Source organism: Lissotriton helveticus, chromosome 5_1 (assembly GCF_964261635.1).
Source record: "Lissotriton helveticus chromosome 5_1, aLisHel1.1, whole genome shotgun sequence".
Classification (NCBI taxonomy): domain Eukaryota; kingdom Metazoa; phylum Chordata; class Amphibia; order Caudata; family Salamandridae; genus Lissotriton; species Lissotriton helveticus.
In genome coordinates this window covers 1,493,701,151-1,493,725,867 of record NC_136065.1, presented here as the reverse complement: position 1 = coordinate 1,493,725,867, position 24,717 = coordinate 1,493,701,151, and the positions used below count along the sequence as shown (strand labels likewise).

At 44.4% G+C, this 24,717-nt stretch overlaps 1 protein-coding gene across 2 annotated transcripts in view; it reads right to left on the bottom strand.

Moving 5' to 3' along the window:
* Window positions 1-594: 594 nt before the first annotated feature.
* The window catches only part of LOC144755511 (uncharacterized), a 167,718-nt gene continuing 143,595 nt past the window's right edge, over window positions 595-24,717 (bottom strand). Inside the window, exons 2-3 of one of the 2 annotated variants that reach the window (XM_078644503.1) lie at window positions 2,947-3,033; window positions 595-2,480 (exon numbers count right to left, since the gene is read on the bottom strand). In XM_078644503.1, coding sequence (XP_078500629.1) covers window positions 660-2,474 — 1,815 coding nt within the window. In that variant the 5' untranslated portion in view covers window positions 2,475-2,480; window positions 2,947-3,033 and the 3' untranslated portion in view covers window positions 595-659. Of the gene's footprint in view, window positions 2,481-2,946; window positions 3,344-24,717 lie in introns of those variants that run through there. The other variant, XM_078644502.1, reaches the window with a different exon arrangement.

Below are 24,717 nucleotides of genomic sequence, written 5' to 3'. Positions count from 1 at the left end.
GCCAGTCCCAGCTGAGCTATCAAAGATAGATGGATCAGTGTCTGGCTGCTTCAGTGATTTTGATACCTTCTGGATCTTAGTGAACCTAAGTCACCGCAAGCTTCTGTTTCTCACAAAGAAAAATTATATAACAACTACCTTTGGCTGAAAAAGACTTGCTTTGTTTCTCCATGGCTACAGCTCTGGATTGCAATGGGTCTACTTTTCCTAGTCCTGATAGGTGTAGTGGCTGTCTTTTTCCTGCTTCTGAATGGACATTATCTCCCAGAACACTCTGCAGTATAACATGTGAAATTGGTCCTGAAACCACATACGTCATCTCATCACGAAAGAAGAGACCTGTCCTTTGTGAACATTACAGCACATCCAATTCCTGAAGGAATAGTTTGGGATAGGGTTTCATATGATTAGGCTTTCCTGTTTTCAGTTTCTATTTTGGGTAAATTCTGGTGGTGTTTTGTCAGTGTTTTCCAGTGATTTCAATACCTGAAAAAAACAGTGCTTTTCAGTGATTTCTAATTTTCGCGCCATAAAAAACAACTGAAACTGTGTTTTTCCGGTGTTTATGAAACGCTTTGCTTTTATTATTGCTGGCTTTCTTCATTGATGCATGGCATATAGACAGTGCATGTACTTGTATATGAAGTCCAAATACATTTTCACAAGTCAAATTTATTGTAGTACACCATACAATATTTCTTCAGAGATTCTTTAGTCATTCGTGCTCTCTCGTTCCTTCCCATGTACACTTTTATTTGTGAAAATGCCCTCTCAACATTGGCACTTGAGACTGGCAACGCCAAAACAGCCAGTACACAACTTGCCAACTCTGGCCACTGACGTAGCTTCCCATGCCAGTACTGGTGCACCTCAAGGTTGACATTCTCTGGGACAGGTTCTCCAACATACGCGTTGAACTGGGTGCACATGCCCTCAGAGGTATTAAAGCGGTCAAAAATGAAGCTGTACTTTGAAAAGTCCGGAGAAAATTCCCCTTTACGGAATGGATCTAACACTTGTGCAGCGTACCAAAGTGAGGCTTCATTGACTTTAAACGCCATGGTTGGTGAAGGGACATTTCTATGCATCATAGCTAGCCATTTCTCATGCATGGTAAAATAAAATTTCCTGAATTGGTCTTCAACACTTCTTTGCTTCCCAAGTGGCAAGCATTCTAACAGGGAACATGTTGCCGTGCCAAAGTCACTAAAAGTGTCGTCTAGCCTAATCTCGAGGAGATGTTTGACATCAACACCAATTATACTGAACACTTGGTGGACAAGGGTGTTTTCTGACTCTAGTTTTTTTATTATGTCCACTACAGCAGTCATGTTTTCCTGTAAAAATCTAAGGATGCAGTACAGTGTACTTTTCTTGACATCACTATCAATATGCACCCGAAGATCCTCACATTTCTTGACTTTTGCATCATCACTAAGCAAAAATTCAGTAAGGGGTCGCCACATAGATAATATTGCATTCACGGCCTCTAGTACTGAGAACCACCTACTAAATGACACAGTTGGGATGACTCTTTCTTTGCTGCCACACAAAACACAAAATGAGAAATATTTGCGTTTGAGTTCCCGCGCATAACGAAACAGTGCGCCTGAATGTACTACAAAATCAATAGCATTCTTCATCAGCTCAGAAGATTGTAATGCTGCTTTCAGCATACCATCTAGCAAGTGGCAAGGATCTCTCAAAGGGAAACACTTCAGCTCAGGTATTGCTTTTGACAGGTCATCACATAACTTTTTCATATACGTAGCTGAATCGCTGCAAATACAAACAATATCTCCCCAATCTTTGCTAAACTTGGTAAGAACTCTCTGCAGCAGCATTCCAAGTGACACTGCATTGCATGTTTCCAGTACATCCAGATCTGCCATGATGGTACGTCTGTGCCATCCATTTTTTGCATCACAAAATGTGATTAGCACTGCCACTGCTGGGTCGCCACGCATCTCTGGGGTTTCATCAATGGTAACAGAGATCTTAACATCACCTTGCAGTAACTCTGAAATATGTTCAATATCTGCAAGGAACACCTCTGGTAGGTATTTCTCATACATTTGTGTTGGTTTTGGTAATGTTTTGAATGCTGGTGCACGCTTGCGGAATAGATTCCCAATCGGTCCATCAGCTTGGTGTAAGCTGGTTCCAGATTGCACTAGGGCACGTACAAATTCATGTGCCACATCCTTTTCTTCCTCACGTTTTCTTTTGAAGCGGGTCATTGTCTCAGCAAGAGACATCTGGCAAAGGCTGTCGCTCTTAGGTGGCTCTTTCAATTTCAAGTGGGTCTTGGTGACAAGATGTTCAGCAATTCGGCTTGCAGTTTTCCCTCTTACTATTGGGACAGTCACTCTGCAAAACCTGCAAGTTAACATCTTTTGCCCACGCACTTCTTCAACCATGAAATCTTTGTTTTCCAGCACATAATCTTCTGCCGTCTTTATTCTGCGGGGCATTCTGTTCTGCGCAAAGTAGATCATAAAAAAAGACACTTAGAAACCGGTTGTGTACTGTTGAGAAAATGATGCCACTGAACAGGCTGCCAACCAATTGGTGAAATTGAAGAACACATATTTGAGCCATAGCATAAGGATCCATTTTATCTTTAGCTTTTGATTTAAAACTTTAAAAATCTGTATCCTAGGTACCCTAAATGCTTATTAACCATCATGCTTTAAAAAAAAGAATTCGTTTCTAAATGTATGCAAATTAGCTAACCTCCAGCTTGCCTAAAAGTGATTAATACTTGGTGGTCGAAAGCCCTCAGGCCAATTTCACGCTTTATAAAATTGCAAAGGAATGCAATGTATATACAGATGCAGAATGTTCAGCTTAATTAAAGGGGAATGTTGAATCCATATGTGTCCAGTATGAAACATTCAAATACAGTTCAACAGTAATAACGACCAGTGGCGTAAATATACTTACATAGCTTCCAGACGCGCAACTACAGTCAAATTTCGGGGTGGAGGGGTAGATTCTTCCAGCAATTGGCAGAATGGAGATGCAGGGGTTCTAAGAAGGGGTGAAATCAAGAAAGCCTTGTTAAGTAAAATGTTCTTGTTCAGACCTGTGAAGTACTCAGGTGCGATTGCAGTAAGACAGACGCCAGAACACAATAGCTCCTCTCCCCCCCTCCCATGTGAGTCAGGCAGGGGGCCTGGTGTTTCTCTGGCCTTTGGCCTTTCACAGCTCAGCTCCCCATTCTCTTGTCTGTCTTCACCCCCTGCACTCTGTGTTGCACTAAACAATGTCAGAAGAGGTTGTATCGCAAATGGTACTCATGTAAAGCGCTCTGATACCTCCGGGTTTTGTGTGCGCTATATAAAACCCTCCCCTCTGTGATTAGCAGTGCCACTGGAAAGGAGGCGTGAGACATACACAGTGCTGGGCAGGAGCACTGTCGAAGACTCACGGGTGGGAGGAGACCTTCTGCACCCCACAGTTGGATAAGAGACCTGTTGGAGCGCGAGGGGGGGCGGGGGGGGGGGGGCTGCGGGCAGTGGGAGCAAGGCTGCCATGGACCCCAATGCGAGTAGAGGAAATAGAAGTCCAGAGTGCCCAGTTGGAGATCAAAAGACTGTTCTGAGAAAAAAAAATGTTTTACTGCAAGGACATGGCACTGAAATAAAAATAACAATGACTCCTCTACATATAGTTGCCAAGTCCCTGCAGCAAACACTCGCTGGTGTGGCGCTGGTGACTGCTGCATCGGCGCGTGGGTTGTTATGCTCAGCACGGGGTGAGAGGGGCGGCAGGGCCCTGCTGAACCCATCAAATAACACATTTAAAATAAGGAGGTGAGCCTGCAGATGCGCTGTAATTTACACCGAGGCACGTTTTAACTGTGCAAAATTGACTGTCTGGTGGCGCTAAGCTCCCCATTCTAAGAAGGGGTGAAAAATAAGAAAGCCTCAACAAGTAAAATGGTCTTGTACAGACCCGTGAAGTACTCGGGTGCGGCTGCAGTTAAACAGACGCCAAAACACATTAGCTCCTCTCCCCCCCACGTGAGTCAGGCAGGGGGCCTGGTGTTTCTCTGGCCCTTTGGCCTTTCACACCTCGGATCCCAATTCTCTTGTCTGCCTTCGCCCCCTGCACTCTGGCGCTCATGTAAAGCGCTCTGATACCTCTGCGTTTTTGTGTCCCCGCATGCCAGCAATCATACCCCTAAATGCGAGTGCAAATGCACTAAGAAAGTGCGAACATCAGCAAAATATGAAATACAAGGCAAACAATACAGAATAGATTGGTCAGAGCGCACTGCACACAATCACCACCACTGCTTCAACCAAGGTACACAACTCTCATGAGTTGGGGGAGATCCGTTTTAAAAATGTAAAACTCAATGGAATTGGACATTCGCTACAATGTGTTTTACCTAGCACTTGAGACCGTACTTTGCTATCGCAGCGTTGTGTCTGGCAGATGCTCTTTCTGTATGTGTTCCAGTCCTTAAACAGAAGGGGGAACGGAGACCATGCAAAGGATCGATCATGTGCATTTGTGCACGCTTCCCCCCGAAGGTGTCCCCTGGCTGAAACACAAAAGTCTATTGATGGCCAACTTAATGGTGGTCCTCATTTATCGACCTCAGAAGGATGTCAGAATGGGTGGACCTGCCGGGATTTACCTGAGCCATAGGGTCAAACACAGTCCTCATACAGTGGATGCAATAGTCTGCTAGTAACTACACCCGTATCTTCATTCTACAAGGGGAGTTTGCTTTTCCCCCTCTTTATTTATTAAACAAGGAATGCCACGCATGCAGCGCTCCCTCACTACCGAATAATATTGACCTGCACTGGCAAGATGAGGGGAACACAGGTGTATATCGCCTGCAACATTCTCTTACACTGTGTGAGACTAATGTCAGGATGCCATGGAGTGCTCTATTCTTTGATTTTCCATACCCACTCCTGTCTCTGCCCCAGCCTGTGCAATTGCACGGTGTGGGAGGGGCCCTCTAATGCATTTGAAGATGCAGCTGTGAAATAGGCAAACATATCAAGCATGTGAATGTGAATGTTTTATACTAACTTCTCGAAGCAACATATAGAAAACCTGTGCGCTCTCTTATGCTAGGAAATGTTTTCGCATTACTGGACCCAGCTTTCGTATCTGAAAATAATAACCCTGAGTCCCAGCGGCTAATTAATACCACCAAGACGATGAACGAGTGGGGACACTTTGGGGCTTCAGCAAGGACATGCGTGCAGTCGCTGCATCTGTTGGCCTCGCGACATTCATTTACACCGAAGCACATTTTAACTGTGCAAAATTGACTGTCTGATGGCGCTAAGCTCCCCATTCTAAGAAGGGGTGAAAAACAAGAAAGCGTCAACAAGTAAAATGGTCTTGTACAGACCCGTGAAGTACTCGGGTGCGGCTGCAGTTAAACAGACGCCAAAACACATTAGCTCCTCTCCCCCCCACGTGAGTCAGGCAGGGGGCCTGGTGTTTCTCTGGCCGTTTGGCCTTTCACACCTCGGCTCCCCATTCTCTTGTCTGCCTTCGCCCCCTGCACTCTGGCGCTCATGTAAAGAGCTCTGATACCTCTGCATTTTGTGTCCCCGCATGCCAGCAATCATACCCCTTAATGCGAGTGCAAATGCACAAAGAAATAAAAATAACAATGACGCCTCTAGCCCTCTACACATGCCAAGTCCCTGCAACAAACACTCGCTGGTGTGGCGCTGGTGACTGCTGCATCGGCGCGTGTGTTGTTATGCTCAGCACGGGGTGAGAGGGGCGGCAGGGCCCTACTGAACCCATCAAATAACACATTTAAAATGAGGAGGTGAGCCTGCAGAGGCGGCCCTGTAATTTACACCGAGGCACGTTTTAACAAAAGGCCAACCCTGTCCTCCCTCCGCTATTCTGCCCCTGCTTGTAAGGTACAGGGGGCATCAAAGCTGACGATTCTGTAGCAATTTTAAAGTGCGACAAAACACACACTTTCACTTACCAGCTGGGCCTTGGAGCACTTGCAGTACTGGCGGTCGTCCTCTGGTCGTCTTCTTGTCGTCGTGCGGGACTGGAATGTGCTGCGGTGTGCTTCGGTGTGTGGGGCCAGACAAAGTGCGGACAGCATTTTCAATGGGACCTGGCCCCACCCACCAACCTTGCCAACCAATGTGTCTCCCCGAATTTAATGGGGGTGACACACATGCCAAACTGCTTTGTTCTCGGCCTAAATTGGAGATTTTCTTCGAATGCTTTGGGTCCATTAAGTGGCCAAGTGGTGCAATAACAATGAAAATCGGTGACACTCGGGTTAAACCTTGTCAGCTGATTTTCACACCGGTAGTGTATTGTCAGGCAGATTCGGTTTTAACCGAATTCCGGACTGCCTACATATGATGTATTTGGTCTCACTTAACTTTTAAAAATACCACATGTATTCTATTTTTTTTAAATGATATCATCACCTCCAGTACATTCTCTGATGATTGGGACTTTGAAACTGTGAATAGCATGCTACCTGATTAATGCATGCTGAAACAGCAGATTTTGAAACCATGTATTGTTACCAACACTATGGTCATCATTTCTTGCACAAGACCTCTATTCCACGTCATGTTTTTACTTACCATCAATGGGAACATCGCCCAACACCCCCAAAAGATAGTTCACAAACATTTGCCCAAGTCCCATTTTCTCTGCAATATCTGTGGTGCAGTCTGGCAATATGGAATTTCAGCATGCCAATCTGTAGGTATACACAGTGGCCCGCTTCAAGGGGTTTTGCCAGCAGAGAGAGGTATTTGATAAGGGAAATACCAAGAAGACAGATCCTCAAAAAGCCTTAAGAGCATGGGTAGCAGCTCACTCAGGACAAGAAATGGATTAGGAGGAGGGATATGTGTCTGAGGAAGGATCAGAGTGGGACCTAAGAGAGGGTCTTGTCATGCAGCCCACAGCTTGTAGATCAGGTCAATGGAGCAAAGGTGATCTTCTCCAGTTCCCACAGCCATTGCTGAGGAAGCACTTGATGCCTGTAAGCCTGGTACAGAGCTGGTGTCCATTCCAATAGGAGCTGAGGCATCCTGTGGTGGCTCTAAGATGCCATCATCAGGATTGGAATATGCTGAGGATACTGCACGAGCATTGAAAAAGGCTTGAATTGGTTTAAGTACAGAGTTATTATGAACAATGAGTTACTATATGGTATTGCACAATCACAAGTTCTATCCTCACCGCTGATCACCAGTGTTAGAAGTGGGACTCCTGGATGGCTGAGGTATGCACCAAGGCCAGGCAGGAACCATCACTCTAGTCAGGGTAAGCTAGATACACACTAAAAAATAGCCTGTGTTCATCCTCTGGTAGCTTGGCACAAAGCAGTCAGGCTTTTCTAAAGAGGTAATGTGTAAAGTATTTGGGCAACACACACACACAGTAATATAATGAATACACCACAAAAGTCTCTACACAAGTTCAGAATATTATATTCTTATATTATAAACAAAACAAGACCAAAATGACAAAAATCCAATGTTTAGAAGTTGAGATGTTGAATTGTAAAGGATAAATGTAGTAAAGCCCTGAGAAGCAAGTAGTGCTCAAAAAGTTACTTAGGCCATGCTGGACCGGGATGAAGTCAAAGTTCAAGTCGACCTCGTGGAAACATAGGTCGGCTATAGGGCCCATGCAGGCCCCGGTGAAAAAAGTATATTTCCTGGTTGCAATCAAAAAATGTGTGGATTTTCTCCATGTAGTTAAGGCAATGTGTTGGTTCCAATTCACTCAGGCGGGTTGATGTGCCTCAGTCGAACCTCATAGTCTGGTTGATGCTTCAAAGTCGAGCCTCACGTCCGCACCTCGAATTGGCGCTGCTTCAAAATTCATAGTCAGAACTTGCATCGTCATCAAGCCTCACAAGGCTGTCTTCAGATCAGCACTGTGCTGGTGTCAAAGATCACTGTGTTGGGACCAATCAGCACAGTGAAGTCAATGCATTGATTTTGCAGCAGAACAGCTGCAAAACCCACTTTTGAGACCCATAACTTGTAGATGGAACCTAAAGCAATGGTGGGACTCACAAAAGGCAGCATTCAATATAACCAACAGGATCTCAAAATTCTTTTGTGCCCCTGAGACTTCAAAAAACAGGAAACAATCCAACAAGCACCTGGAAATCACTTGTAGGGAGGGCAGAGTCAGGGAGCAGCAGGGCAACAAGCATGAAAGCTGTCTTTCAAATAAGTAGTCCAGTTGAGTCCTTTAGGCAGCGCATCCCTCCTTCTGACAGAAGTTCAGATCAAGAAGACCCTGACATTTCTGATTTTAGGGGGTTAGAGACCCAGTACTTATAACTAAATTGCCTATGATGTAGGGGTGACTTTAAAGCAGCTCCCTGGAGTGCACAAGGATCCCTTCCAACCCAGTCCTGTCTGCCAGGCTATCTGTGAGGGGTAAATCATGCTTTTTTGTGGGGACATGACACTACCTATTGAAGTGTAAGTGTCAGCCTCTCTAATTCCTCCATGCCCAGGAATCCCAATCAGAATGAACATGAATGCAGATAAAGTCTCAGAGTGCAGATGGGCCTCACCTTCCTTTGTATGTGGCTGTCTAGAGGGCATGTAGCTGTCACCCATCCCAGATGTGTATTGGTGTTTTGGAGACAGGACGTCATGCACATAGAGAAGTAAATGCAGAGAAATGTCCACTTTCTAGGAGTGAACAAAAACAGCTGGCATGTACTCGACTTGACGTCAAATAGATGCTACTTCCAACAATAAATGAGGTATCTTACAGTTTTGGTGTGCACCTGAAGAGGAGGTACATCCCACCCCCTTACTCAAAAGTGTATTTATACTAGGCCAAAGGTCATAGCCTCCAAGTGCACTACTCTATACACTCTGCGCAAGTGTGTCCCATAATGTTCTATGTAATCAAATATAACAGAAGAACACATGTGCAGTAAAACATTTAAATCAAACGAATGCTAAAAAAAGTTATACAGAAAGTTGCCACAAATAATAATGTGAGATGCTCAGATAATTCTTCTTTTATTGAGCAATCTTAGGAGTGTCTCCCTTGGAGAACTTCACTTAATACTGTGAAATGACAATTGTGAGCTACTTGTAGATATAAAAGGAGTCCTAATGCATCTCAGCCATGATAATCTGCCCTTCTTCAGGGAATCTACAATTAAATAAACATTGTATCTACATTAGTTTACATGAAATCTGTTACAATGATAGTCTCAGTATGAACATGAAGAGAACACATGTCCATTAACAATAAAAGTGGGCAACAAATGCCTCTAATGGTCTTGCCTGAAAATGGTAAAAAGATGGAAAGAACACTAACACGAAACAAACGTAATAATGCCAAGTAACACCCCTTGTGTACATGTCTACGACAAAAGTGTGAAAGCGTATTAACTCAGAACAACAATACCTAGAAGCTCTGTCACGAGTTGGATGGGAAGAGAATGAAACAAAGTGTGTCCCGTCCAGACTAAAAATGAGAAAAAGCCAAAATCAGTGATTCTAGCCATGAACTCTGTCTGATATGCAAAAACCACATTGCGCACCGGTAACTGACAACCAATGAGCTCGGAGTCACCTATTCAATGATAGTATAATCATAAAGGGGGTAGCAGGAATGCTGCTGCTCAGACGTGTGTGAACTTAAATAGGAATCAAAAAAATAAAGGTCTTGAGGTAAGCATGCCATTGCGCGAACTAAACTAGATCTGCTGGTGAATAAATATACTGTTCCTGCGCTTCTTACCAGTACAAGCGCAAACACCATCAGTCGCTGACAACCCGAAACCTGAAGATTGATAATCACGCGCATAAAGCTGATTCGTACTTATGAGGAATCCCGACATTGGGAGGTGACGCGGACGTACAAAATGTGATCAGCCTGAAAGGCAAAGTCCTCTTCCCGGGCAATGTACAAAGCAGGAGTCGCAATAAAATGTACCTAAAACAGTGATGAAAGCGTGAATTGATCAGCAAGCTTAGTAAGTCGTAGGTAACCTGTAGACAAAAAAATAAATATAAAGATAAAAAAAAGTAGACATGACAAAAATATAACGTGAAGGGGAAAGCGAAACAAGAGCATCTAACCAGGTGACAGCATAACATATAAACGGTAATCAGAGGTACCTCAATCAAGTAAATAAAGCCTATTTACAAGTTGAATGCGGTATAGGAAGTGTATATATGAATCAGAACAGTTACAACTGCACATTAATAAGGAAAAATATTTTTTAGGTGCAAATGCAAAACTACCTGTAGTGTACAAACACACATCTTAAAAGCATAAGTGCTAGCAATACTAATTGGTACAAACATGCTGTGTGAAAAATAAAGTTGATCACTCATGACATATACAGACATTAGCATCATGATCATCATTCTTCAAATACCACCATGTGTTTGTTAGAGGATAAACTTGCAAATACAACATAACAGGGAAATCATGAATGAGGAAGTAGTCAGTGCTGAAACATATAGATGATAACAAAGATGCCAATGCAGGTTGATTCCTACTGTATGATATTGCATTGTTTAAATGGGACTCTATCAGACCAATCACTCATTTAGTATAGCGAAATCAATGATGACTGAAAAAACATCAATAAATCACACAAATAACAAAAGAAACATGTAAATTACACTAAAATCATGCCAATCAAAAATGCATGTTGAAACCAAAGGCGAGGAAAACCCTAAAGTGGAAGAGTTCCAAGACCTGAGGGAAACTGATTACCTAAGAGAAAGTCATAGAAAACAAGAAGATTCGATGTGATCGTTGAGCCCTTTAGGTATTAAGGTATCCAGATGACGTCTCCAGTAGGACTCACGTTGTGACAAGTGTTTAGACATGTCTCTGTCAGAGTGGATTGCCACGATTTTAAGAATGGTAAAACGAAGTTGAGAAATCGTGTGGTGATCTTCATGTCAGTGATTGGCTAAAGGTGAAATTATGGTTTTAGTCCTGATGAGACTTTTGTGTTCAGTGATGCGTGTGCGTCAATGTATTTTCCTTTTTCCCACATAATGTAAACCACCAGGACAGCGAACCGTGTAGATGACAAAACGGCTGTTGCAATCAGCAGTGTAGTTAAGTTTAATCATTTTTCCATACCATGGGAGATATATTGCAATATGAGCAATTGAAGAATTTACGCATGCCTTCATTTGGTGTGTGGGTTTCAAGAACTGCTTGATTTAAAAGCTCCTTTAAATTCTCTGATCGTTTGTATGCGAAATCGGAGGGTTTGAAAATATTCAGCGAAAGTCTGGTTCAGACTGTAACAGTTCCCATCATTTAAGAATTGCCTGTTTGATGGCCAGGAAAGAGGTGGAAAAAGTAGATACAAAAACGTCTCTGTTAAGTGGTTGTTTGATCTGCTCGCAAAGTTGACGCTCTCTCTGTAGGGTCTGTGCGCATTGTTCTGCTTCTTTAACTATCTCAACAGGGTATCGTCAAGATAAAAATCTGTTTCTGGTTTCTTAGATGGAGACGTCAAGCATAGATGCAACTGAGGTTATGCGCTTAGTGCAAAGAAATCAAGAGTAGGGGAGATGTTGCTTTAATGATGCTGGATGGAAACTGTAGAACAATAGTGAATTGTTGCGGTCAATTGGTTTCTTGTACACGGAGGTTGTGATCTTCATGCCATCCAGTTCAATGTTGACGTCCAGATAGGATATGTGGTGTTGATCCAAGGTGTAGGTGAACCTGATCCTGAAAAACCCATGGATGTTTCATTCGTCTGAAGAAAGTATCTGTCAAGTAAAAACACCTTATTGGCTTGTAAATCTTCCTAGGCACACTTATTTACAGGACACGACCCATCTGCTTCAGCTTCTTCAAGATATAGTTATACCACCTTCAAATTAAATTTGGCTATGCACTATTGACGTGACAGCCTTATACATGTCTATTCCTCACTCTGAGGGGATTCAAGCGGTGGATTTACAAGCCAATAAGTTGTTTTTACTCAAATTACTTCAATTTTTGTTGTTCCATAGTTATTTCAGATGGAAAGACAGATACTTTCTTCTGACAAATGGAACATCTGTGGGTTTTACTGGTGCTCCCAGCTATGCAAACATCTTCATGATGCAATTTGAATTGACCCATATTTTGTCTGACCCAGAATGGTCTGTTCACCTTACCCTTTGCGTGGTGGCATTCTTGGTGTCGGCTTTTCCAGTTCTGTTCTTTCCATCTTTTTAAAATTTTCAGTCAAGACCTGTAAAAGAGGCATTTGTTGGCCACTTTTCATTGTTATGGACCTGTGTTCTCTTCATGTTCGTACTGAGATTATCATTGAAAAGATTTCTACTAAATTAATTTAGATACAATGTTTATTTAATTGTAGATTTCCCCTGAAGAAGGGCAGATTATCATGCCCAAAATGCATTGGAACTCCTCTTATATCTAAAAGATGCTCGCAATTGTCATTTCAAAGTACTGAATGAAGTTTTCCAAGGGAGACACTGCTAAGATTGCTCAATAAAAGAATAATTTTTCTGAGCATCTCACAATATTGTTTGTCGCAACTTTCTGTATGACATTTTTTTAGCATTAATTTGGTATAAATGTTTTACTGTACATGTGTTCTTCTGTTATACTTGATTACTTATAGCATCATGTGACTCACTCGCCATGAGTGTATAGATGAGTGTATAGAGTAGTGCACTTGGAGGCTATGACCTTTGGCCTAGCATAAATACACTTTCTGGAAGTGGCATTTTTAAAACAGTAATTTATATCCACCTTCACCAGTTAGGAGAATTTATCATTACCATTTCAAAGATATGAAACAAGAAAAATCTACTCCTCTCTGATCAGGAATTACAGCTTACAATTGTATTAAGGAATTCCCAATACTAGCATATGGGAGAAGTAGGCCTCGCAGTAGTGAAAAACAAAATAGGGTGTTTGTCACTACCAGGACATGCAAACCATAAAGGAACATGTCCTACCTTTTTAATTACATAGCATCCTGCCCTTAGGGTTACAAAGTACTTAGTTTAGGGGTGACATATGTAATATTAGGGTAGTGTATTGCAATGCCGGACAGGCCGTAGTGGGCACCGGGCTGTTTTACTGGTGGGCAACCAGGGTGGCGGCCAGTTTTAGCCCCTGGGGGGCAGGTTTTGTACCTGGGGCTGGTTTTTCAGGATAGCATAACAAAAGCAGCACAAAGGTTGCCACTAGAGCACCCACCCCCACTCCTCCAGGGCCCACCGAGCTCTTTGCTGGTTTCAGTTTCCAGTCTAGCCCTGGTGATTTGATGCACTTTATAAATCCTTGATTGTTTGAAGTATGTTGCCAAACCCACCCCGTCTAACAGCCAACCCTCAGGCTTGCATATTTCTCGTGTACACTGTTCCACTTCCATATCCATTGCTGCCTCATCTCTTTGCCGGCTTGATTACCAGTGACATTCCGACACTAAATTAACAACTGCGCATTTTTTTACAAAACTGCAACACACAAAGAAGGGGAAGAGTCTCCCAGAAGCGGGTATCTTCACTGGTCTAGTATTTACGGCTTGGCAGTAGGATCAGCTTTAATTAAATGACATTTGCTTTTTCAAATCTGTTAACATCTTTTTCCCAGTTATGCGGACAGGGATCTTTGCTCTCCACGTGCCAATAAGAGAATAAAGCAATTGTAATTTAAACTGCCACAAACACCACCCCTCTTCCCAACTCTTCACTGTATGACTGTAGGTCAGAGGTAAGGACTCTGAATGTACAACAGTTTGTTTGACATGAAAACAGGTCTAATTGTTAATTTGAGCTGGTCAGTGCCAGGCTCTTATTTCTGTTCACAACACTCACCACTTTGGACCATCCCGCAGGCAAGAGTCCCGATCAAAAGTACCTGGCTGTGCCTTTGGAGCTCACCCAGACCCAAGCATGGAACTGTTATCATGTACATCTTGTCAGCCTCAGCACGCCACCATAATGCACGCTGCACAACCACACCTTTTTAATTATCTCCAATATCTAATTAAACAAGTTGTTACAGGTGGAGTTTAATCTGTAACCCCAAAGTCCAGGGCCCAAGCTAGGCATGGCCTGTGTGAGCTGCTGCCCAGTCCCCCTCATCCAGCCCATCACCATGGGGAACCAGTTTGCCACAGTCAGGCCACAGCACACCGATCCACTAATTGAGAGCTAAGTGTTGTGTTGCAAGTGTGCCCACAATAGGGGCCCCTCTTCCCTGGTCCTTGTAACAGTGGTGTAGCCAGGAAATAAAAAAATTTTTAGTTTACAACCCGCACTAATACCCGAAGGTGTCGAGGCTCAGCTGCTCCGATTAAAAGAAACACAGAACTAGAACTACAGTAAATAGGAATACTCAGTTTAAGAGACTTCACTTTTTAAACAACCATGTTTTTAGAAGTTTGTGGAAGGAGAGAAGATAAGTTTCTTTCTTAACTGCCAGAGGCAAAAGTTCCACAGCATGGCTGTGCCTGCTGCAAAACTTCTCCCCCCTCCTCCCGCCCACCAAGATGTTGTTTTAGCCCTCGGAATTACAAGATTAAAAAATGATGAAGATTGAAGCTGCCTTTAGGGAACATACCACACGAATATGTGTTTAAAAAAGTCAAGACCAAGCCCAAGTAGTGCTTTAAAAGCAATGCGGAGGGACTTAAATTCAATTTGCCCTCTAACTGGCAGCCAATGCAATAGTGACAGAGCTTGGGATACTGATTGATATTTTGAAACAGCAAACAGAAGGTGTGCCACAGCATTTTGGAGAACCAGCAATTTATTTAAAAATCTAGATTGCATATTAAAAAAGAGTGCACTCCAGTAGTCAATCTTCTAAACAAAAAAGTTCCTAAATTACAGCTTTCGGAATGACTAAAAGAATAAACGGTAAGACTTTCCTAAGGGTTTTAATCATGAAAAAGGGAGGAGGTGATGGCATTTATTTTGCCTTCAAAAGAAAATGTATTGTCAAAATAGACTCCTAGTTTTTTACCTTCGTTACTGGGTTCGGGAGAACTCCTAATTCCTGAGGCCACCAACTGGACATCCAAAGTGAGGTGTCATGCCCAAATAAAGAACCTCAGTCTTTCCTGAATTCAACTTGAGACGATTTCTGGACATCCACTTCTAAATTCATGCATACAGCCATGGAATCTAGAAGAAGTGTCCTCAGGACTACCGGCCAGTGATATCACGATTTGCGTGTCATCAGCATACAACACCACAGTAAAGCGAAATTAGTTTATTAGAGTGGCAAGAGGGGTGACATAAAGAATAAAAAGTGTAAGACTTAACGATTAACCCTGAGACACCCCACAGGGGAAGAAAAACAGGGTAGATCTAAACCCAGCAAGCTCCACCAGTTTCTCCTTATCTGAAAGAACGGGTTTAAGTAGTTTAAGTGCCCTGCCCCTAATGCACAAGGCAAAAAGTCAGTTGATAAGTAGAACATGATTGACCGTGTCAAACGCCGCAGAGAGGTTCAACTCGATCAAAGCCATCGTCCCACCTTTGTCCCGCGCATTCCAAATCTCCTCTGAGACATTAATCAGTGCCAGCTCGGTACTATGTTGGCTTCTAAAGCCAAATTGTGTGCAGTCCAGAAGAATATTATCCTTAATAAACTGTGATAGTTCAATGTTCATTGCTTTCTCTGCGATCTTAGCAGAAAAAGGCAGCAGAGAAATTGCCCTGTAGTTGTTCGGGTCCCTGCCATCTAGATTAGATTTCTTAAACAAAGGAAGAATGGAAGCACTGTTCAACTCTTTTGGAAAATGACTGTCTGAAAATGCCTTCAAGGTTAGCCGTAACCTCAGGGGCTACATGAAGGAACTTTGGGGACGTGCATCCCAGTGTGAACCTGACCTTGTCTGACAGAGAAGAGTTTGAACAAATGGGTCAGAAAGGCCTCTCCCCCTTTTATGGTCCCATTTGAAGGAACACATTCTGTAGGGGCCCCTCCTAGTTGAAGGAGGCACATTCTTTAGGTTTCCCCTTCAATCAGGTCTCCTACCCTGATGCCCATACAGTGTCACAGAAGGATGCCCTTAGTCCTGCAGTTTACGACCCCATCAGTTTAGACCATCTCAGCCTACCAGCAACCCCTACACCTTCAGCCCTTCATGAGCTGTGAAAGACGTGATCATAGGTTGCCGATAAGGAGGGGCAGCCCAGGAATGGCCTAAATAAAGCAGCTTCAGGTTCAGTGTCATCTATAGAGATGCACACAGCCCTGAATGTCTCACATTGTATTCAAATTAGAGTGGCCTCACACATTCCCTTTCTGCCAAGGGCCCAAAAAATCCTAGAACTTGCTCTTGCCAGATTGTGCCTCAGTCTGGTCATCACGCTGCTGCTGCCTTGACTTCCAGTATTGCCCTACCTGCTCAGTGTCCTGTTCACTCGACTTCACTGCACATCCTTGCACTGCGTTAGTGTGACAGGTTCTCTGCCAGCCTTATCCTTCTTGCTCCACTGGACTTGCACCTTCCAGCACGGAGTCTGCAGGAGGTTGGACTGGCCTCCAGTGCTCTCCATGGAAAAGGTAGATTGCTGGGGTACAGGCAGCAGGTTGGTTGCATTCACTTTACCACGCTCACTGGGATGCTCTCGGCAGAACTGCTACTGACTGTCTTGTGAACATAAGTAGTGCTTTGTGGAAGGTATCCAGTTTTAGGATGAAAAGAAAAAAAACAGCCTCTTTCTTTACATCTGTCAACAGGCACGCCATGTCATGTGTACAAACTTCCATTTGTAGTTATGTTCCAGAATTAATGTCTCTCACATCATAAAGCCAAGTACCAAAGTGAAGAGAGCAACTGACAAAAAATGTGGAAAATAAACTAAATGATCCACAAACTGCACTTGGCAGTACGTTTTGTAATGCTACGAAACGTACTCCATAATGTAAGTTCTACATGTACTTATATGTGCGGAGTACTCCATCCCACTGTCGAGTCTCTGCACATGTAAGTATTGGTTATAGTTTTAAAAATGGGAGGGACACAGGGGCAGGGCCGGACTGGTAATTCTGGGCACAAGGCAATCCCCTGGTAGGCTGGATGGGGTGGGGGACGGTTTTTTCACAGGGGGCTAGTTTTGTTGCCGGGGCCTATTTTCGATCTGTGAGTCATTAATCTGAATGCCTGTCACAGACAGACTACTACTCCACATCTGCGCTCCGCTTAGTCCGTGTCCGCCGGTGCAGCAGCCAGGTGGATTTAATCAGGAGGTGCGCAGCGTGCAGATGTCTCCACTGCCGCATCTGTGCTATCTTACTCTTCAGTTCACCCTTAGGGTAAGGCTAGTGTCTGGGAATCATGTGCATTGGGGCTCTTGCAATAAAAAGTGTGCGTGACTAGTGAGGCGAGGACCGAGGAGGAATCCCAGCGGCCAGAGCGACGACTGAGACAGAGAGGCACTGTGCAGCCATAATTTAATTATTTCTAGCACCCCTGTCTGCAGCCCGCAGGTGACTCTACTAGTGTCCGTCCAGTCGTTTACTTGCAATCATCATGGCACTGGGCACCGGGCGGGGACTGCGACTGGGTCGGGATTTAAAAGCAAAAGGTATAGGCCCTGGCCCGGTACTGCGCAGTGAGGGCTAATGCCAAAATGTTAAAATGCTGGATTACAAGTTAGTACTGAATTGTGCCCGCCCTAACAACAAGTGTTACTATCACGAAGATGGCTAGTATGCTTTTATTCGGCTTTGTACGGGTGGGAGACGGAACAGATATGCCGGATTGTAAACCCAGGTTTTTTAATTGAATGCATTAACCCAAAGAGTGCGTAGGCCGTGCGATTATAATATATGATGGCGCACTGTTTGTATTTTGAACTGCGAGGGCTTTATCTTAGATATACTGCAAATGTTTCATATTAGTCTTCCTTGAAACACTCCAGGTTACGTATATCATTGAAACATTCAATAAAGGTCTTTCTTTTATGAAAATCTACTTCTCTAAGACATTTGAAAAGGCGGGAGATGTTTCCAATACCTAGAATGTCCTGCTCGACTTCTGATGCTGTTCCTGGTGATAATAATTCTGACTCTATAAAGAAGCAATTTGCACCCGTGCAAAACGTGCACGATTCATAAAGGACGAAAAAGCTTTGACTTGCACGAATAGCAGTGTGTGTTCACTGTTTGCAGGAGAATTACAAATGCACAAGTAATGTTGTAGGCATTGAAACAACTGGGCGGAAAAGGAGAAGCGACAGAAAAAGTTCCAGCGCCATTAGCAAATGTAAATTGAAACAGCGCCTGGTGACAGCCGCTAAAACACTACTTCACGAGGAGATTTTCTGATTCACAAAAAAAGCACACATGATTGGCTCCTTGTTACCGGTGATGACAGAGGAACCCTTTTCCACACAGAGTAAGTCAGATGCCACATTTTTATTAAAATGAGATTTTCTAACAGACAGGGCTTTAGGTGCGTGCGCCGAGGGCCAGAATCTGGAAGCCGGGCTACTATACCTGGAGACTATGGTAGTTTCCCCTTCCCTTTTGGGCATCAGGTTTTTGTCTGCCACTGAGCGAAGGGACTGGAGGTGGGCCTCAAGAACAGAGTGCTGATGTGCCCTTTCTTCTGAGTGCCCTGGCTGGAAGGCCAACGGGTAGAACTGGCAGTTGTTAGTCACTGATGAGCCGTGGTTTGTGTAACTCTCCCGGTAATGTCAATATGAGACCCCATATCAGCCTGTCACTGCACTAGACTAAATATTCATATGCCTCCCTCAATGCTATGCATGAGCCATGTATAGCTGGGTAATGCTACACCACCTCACCACATTCTTCCAGCAGAGCACGTCATAGCCATGCTGTGATGTCATAGTGTGTGTTCTGAAGCCCCACATGTGCGCACAATTGTCCTGTATAAATATTTACAGTAAGTCTGCATTGCATGACTTTCAAAGTCAGTACGTTCACTCCAGTACAGTCAGCAGTGACACAGGGACATGCATACAGCGCCACTAGCAATCGAAGTGAAAGCCATGCATAGAGAGCATACTGCCTAATGCCAGGCATGATAGTAACCCTGTAAATCTGCATTTTCAGAAGACATGAAGTTACTTTGCTGCACACGGAACCTGCAAATAGATTGTGCAATGGAAGTACTATGCAGCTTAAGCCATAACTTCTCTCACTCATGTGCCATCCTGCTGCTGGGGGACCATGCTCATCACGAAACTGTTAGACCTGGCATCCTTGGCGTGGTTTCTCCCTATCTTTTTGCCTCTACCTCCTGTATTTTTGATGCTGTGCTGGATTTCGTTTTTGCTGGTTTAGATGCTTTGGACACTCTGCCACTGCTGATCAGTGTCAGAGTGTAAGTGCTCCCTTTGTAAATTGTTATTATGATTGGATATACCTGATTGGCATAGTTGTATTATCAGGAAGTCCCTAGTAAAGTGCACTGGGTGTGCCAGGGCTTGTGATGACAAATGCTACTAGTGGGCCTGCAGCACTGATTGTGCCACCCACATGAGTAGCCCTAAAATGTTGTCTCAGGTCTGCCACCGCAGTGCCTATGTGCAGTCTGTGAACTGCTATGTCCTCCTGGTCAGTGTCCCCACTGACCAGGCCTAACCCTTCCCTTTCTGTGCACATTGGTCACCCCTATGGAAGGCCCAAGGTACCCCCTTGGGCAGGGTGTAGTGTATGTGAAACGTAGAGCATGTACTTGTGCAGGTGACATGCTCTGGTAGTGAATTACAGCCATTTTCGTTTTTCACTGCTGCAAGGCTATCTTGCTCCATAGGCTATCATGGGGGATGCTGGCTACAGTGACTACCAGCATATCTTCCCATAAGAGCAAGATAGGACATAAAAGTCTGGTATCCCTGAACTCAGAATTTAATAACACATCTTTTAGGAAAGGTAGTTTTTAACTCCTGAGTTCGAGAATAGCACTTTTAGAAAGTTGCTGTTCTCTTATCGGACCTGTCTGTGTGCCTGGGCCTGTTTGTGGATTGACTGTCTGGTTTGAGAGTGACAGGGGCTTAGGATTCCCCAGGAGGCTGGCTGAGTCAGCCCTAGGCTGAATGACTGCATTTTCAACTTGAGTGGTGGGAGGAGATAGCAGCTGGGCCTGAATAGGGCTGTGCCTGCCTTCCACAATGCTGGCTCCACCTCCTGCTGGGTGGCTGACGACCCTGCCCCTCAGTCTGAAAGGAAAGGAGAAGCCAGGAAAACAAAGTTCTCAAGTAACACCCAGAACTGGTTCAGACCGGGCTCAGAGCCCTCCTGCACAAAGGGAACAAATACTTTTAGGGGTATATGTGCAGGACCCCTGACAACAGAAAATGAGATCATCCTGGAATCAAGAAGGAACCTCTGCCAAGGAGAAAGCTGAATCTGAAGAAGGAAGACTGTCCTGCTGTTGCCATGCTGGACTGACCTGCTGTTGCTTTGCTGCCAAGGAGAGGGGAAGGACTTTGCTGTTGTGCTGTTTCCCCTGTCTTGAAGGAATCTCCAAGGGCCTGAGAAGAGCTGGATCCCTGTTTTTGAAGTCCCAGGAACAAAAGGACTTCACCCCCAGCTTCGCTGGACTCTGCTGAGAGCGTTCAGTCTTTCCTAGATTGCTTGGGCCAGTTGTGGTACCTCTGGAAGTTGTACCTGTGCTGGGAAGCTGGAAACTAAGATTGAGAGACTTTTGCAACTGAAAAGTTATCGCATCGGTCGCTGCGGAGCGCATCCCCGACAGTGCGAGGAAATTTCCGCTGCTACAGAGGTCTCCATCGTCGCAGCGCCTGTTGCTGCTGCCTAAGACGACGCATCCTTCGATTGCGGGAAGATCATCATCGCTGCGAACTTCGTTGCAGAGCCTGTCATCACTGAGGGAGATTGCCGCACCTCAGGCTTGCAGACCGCATCACGTCACTGCGAGCATCGTCGCAGAGCCATCGCATCGAGGAGCTGCGAGAGAGAGGATCGCCGCTGGATCGCGCATGGTCACCCCGGAGATCGTCGCAGCCCCTACGAGAGCATTGCATCGTGCCTTTGCGAGAACAAACTTCCTACGGAACCTACTCACCGGAATCCATACAAGTGGCCTTCCTCCCCATGCAGACCTAATTCGTCGCAACACGCCCCATGCTGCAGCTGGGTTGTCGCAAACGCCTCCCCCGGGGTCTCAGGAGCAACGCATTGCTTGTTTTCCACCGCACCAGCTTCTGCTTTTAGAACTTTGTCGCAACTAAAGGTACTGTTGGCTAAACGTGACGCAACTTTGAACTTTTCACGCACCTGTGGATTATTTGATCTCAACCTTAAGAACTCTTTTGAAACCATATTCTTGAACTGTGTATGTTGGATTTCTGTTGTTTTGGTCTTGTTTAGTTTATATTAAATACCTTTATTTAGCTAAACTGTTGTGGAGTCAGTTTGTGGTATTTTCACTGTGTTACTTTGAGTGTTGGTACAAATACTTTACACAATGCCTTTGATAAGCCTTGACTGCTCGTGCCAAGCTACCAAGAGGGTGAGCAGGGGTTATCTCAGAGGTTTCCTCCTTACCCTGACTAGAAGCAAGGGTCCCTATTTGGACAGTGGTACCTACCTCTGCCAACTATAAACCCCCAGTTCTAACAGAAACATACCTATTTAGGCACCCAAGAGGGAGCCTATTTTTATAACCTAATACTAACAGGAGGTGGCCTTTGAGGCGAGAAGGGGCCCTTGGGAAAGAACCCTAGTTCTACAGTGATAAAGCTGTCAGGCCAAACTGTTATAATGTATTTCGTAGACATCGTTGTTCTCTCATCAAAGCTCATCCATCCAGCTATCCATTCATCCATCCATCCATCCATATATCCATCCATTTAAATGGGATCACTCTCCGTGTCACCTCCAGGTTCTTTCAAGAGTTAAAAGGCTGCACACATCCGATGCACATGTAAAGCACATGCCTGTCATAAAGTGTCCTACAAGTTGTTACATAAATGAATTGTCACATAAGTTCCCTTGAGGACAACGTATGCTTCATGTTCACGGTTGGGCTAAATGGTTGGTGGTAGGGTCTCTAACTATTTGCTGCTGATACAATGGCAGTGGGATATACCAATTATTAACACCTCACAGTAAATGGACATACGTATCTGCTAATATGCTTCACATAACACTCAGACACATGTCCTGTGTCTTCTATGTGTGGATTCCGGGACATGTAGCAGAAGCAAGGTGTAGGTACAGGTTACCTTCAGACAAAGCACATGCTCCAGTCGATGAGAAAATAATGACACACCTTCTCTGACTTTGCAGCATCCATGCCTAGATGGTCTGTACTGTGGATTAGTAAGTGCATGGGTTTCCCTTCCTGGAACGTGTATCTCGGTGCCACATAGGGTCAGTGGCAGCACGTCACATTACCTTCATGAACCGCTGATTATCAGCTGCAGCTGGAACGCAGTGCACCCATCCTGTTGCCTACCCTTTAGCCAATTTGAGTCAGTATCTGCCTACGACCCTCATGCTGAGGGTGCCAGTGTCAGTGCAATAGCAGATGTGGGAATATCACTATGGATGCAACGCATGCAAAGTCTGCGCTGGCTTTACAAAACCGCATGTAAGGGTCAAGTACATTTTCCAAGGGTGCCTCGTGTCTATTTTTGGTGCTCTCTGTAAGAATGTCTATGGGTACCTATGACTGGGTGGGTAACCTGGTGCTTTTTAAGGTCATCATCTACTATTTACTGTGCTTTGAAACTCGATATATTTCAATATGTAATGAAAAATGTGCTGTAAAATTCACCATTTTGGTCTGTATTTTTCCAAACGTTTCTTGGGGGGAGAACCCCACCAAACCCCCCCAAGTAGTGGTCGGGCACGCTCGCTGCGCTCGCTCACTATGCGTCAGATGGGGCCTTGCCTGGGAAAATTTGCCGGGGCTGCTTTCATTTCCCAGTCCGGCCCTGCACAGGGGAGTGGGTGATTAAAGGGGCAGACTTACTACTAAATGAGATAGGATTTATGAGGAGTAAGATGGTTTTAGTGTGGTTCCGGAAGGGACATCACCCACCCACACAAGAGTAAGCCAATTTCTTTACTCTGGGGATGGAAACATGTAGCTTAGACATTTGTAGTGAGTTTACACTCAAAGTTTGTGAATATCGGAAGTAGTAAACTTACTCGAAAGTGTAAGTTACCTTTGTGAATCAGGCCTATATTTAGGCAACTTGCTCTTTTCCAGCAGCCATAACATCCATGGTTCCACCTCACACTTTTTGTTTTGGGTGTTTTAGACTGTGTGATAGTTTGCATCTGAGAAACAACTTGAATGTATGTTTGTATAAGAAAGCTGTCTTGTGCTACAGGATCCTCTGACAGGATGCCAGATATGCATTGCATGCCTTGGGAACCCTCGGTAAAATTAGGTAGCTTTTTCTTTGTTCAGGCTAAATTTTTGTCAGATTTAGTAAGTGCTATGGAAAAATACAGCAAACAGCAAAGAAAACCCCTATTTTTATCAGTGGGTAGTGACATCACCTGAATACCATCTTCTTCACTCATGATCAGACGAACAATAGCTGTCAAAATTGATGGCGTACTGACAGTTCTGATTGACTCTATGAATTAGAAAGCTCAATTTTGGGTGTCAATTGAAGGACTCTCATTGCAGCACTGCAACAATGAGAATTCACACTATTCCTTTCTTCTGGTCGACTTATGTGAGTGCACTCACAGCTCCTGCAGCACTGCCCAGCATTGTGTGTGACAACAAAAGAACAGGACACTTGAATCTCCATCTATATATCTGAGGCTGTGCGGTGTGTCACATGCCAAAAAGCAGGTCAGAGCCTGAGTCAGTGCTATCTGTGTAAACCAGGTTTTGGAAGTGGGTAGCACTGGTGCTGGAAATGGCGAATGGTCTACTCCAAATAAATTTGGGCATCAACACTTAGGGCCTTATTTATGAGTCCCTTACACTGCCGTTGCATCAATTTTTGTGATGCTGCAGCGGCGTAAAAAATGCGCCACACTGCGTCCTATTTACAAAGTGAAGTATCTAGGCAGATGCGTAACTTTGTAAACCCCTGTGCTACATTATACCTGCGTCGGGTATAATGTATGCAGGGTGGGTGTTCCTCTGCAAAAAAAGCATCATAGCAATGGCGCAGTGAAATCTATGATATTTCACTGCACACTTCTAGGACGCCACTGCACCAAATCTTTACGCCTGCTTGAAGCAGGCGTTAGGAGTGATGCATGCCTTTCCACATGGGGCTTGCTCCATGTAAAAGGACACATTGCTGGAGTTGCGTCTGTTTTCAGACACACTCCAGCAATGCACCAATTTTGTGCCTACAGATACGTCACAAATAATGATGTATCTGTAAATCCTTGTGACATGGAGCACCATACAGTAAATACGGATCATCCATGTTGTCACAAGGATGGCGCTATGAAAAGTTGTGCTTTACTGGTTTTCCGCAGCGATGCAGAGCTTTTCATAAATGAGGCCGTTATTTTTTTCTTACAAATTAGGCACTGCAGGCCAATTTTTCCCCATATTCGAACAAGCCTCGAATGCACTGAAAAGGCTGGATGGTAGCTCTCAAATAAGCTGCAACAAAACTGCTGCAGTTCACACATAGCGCTGTGACTGTTGTTTGCCTCCCCTCACAGTACAAACTGCAATATAGAATTGCAGCAATTGTGTTACCATTCTGCGTGTCAGGCCATCGAGAAAACTGCCTTCTGGCATAC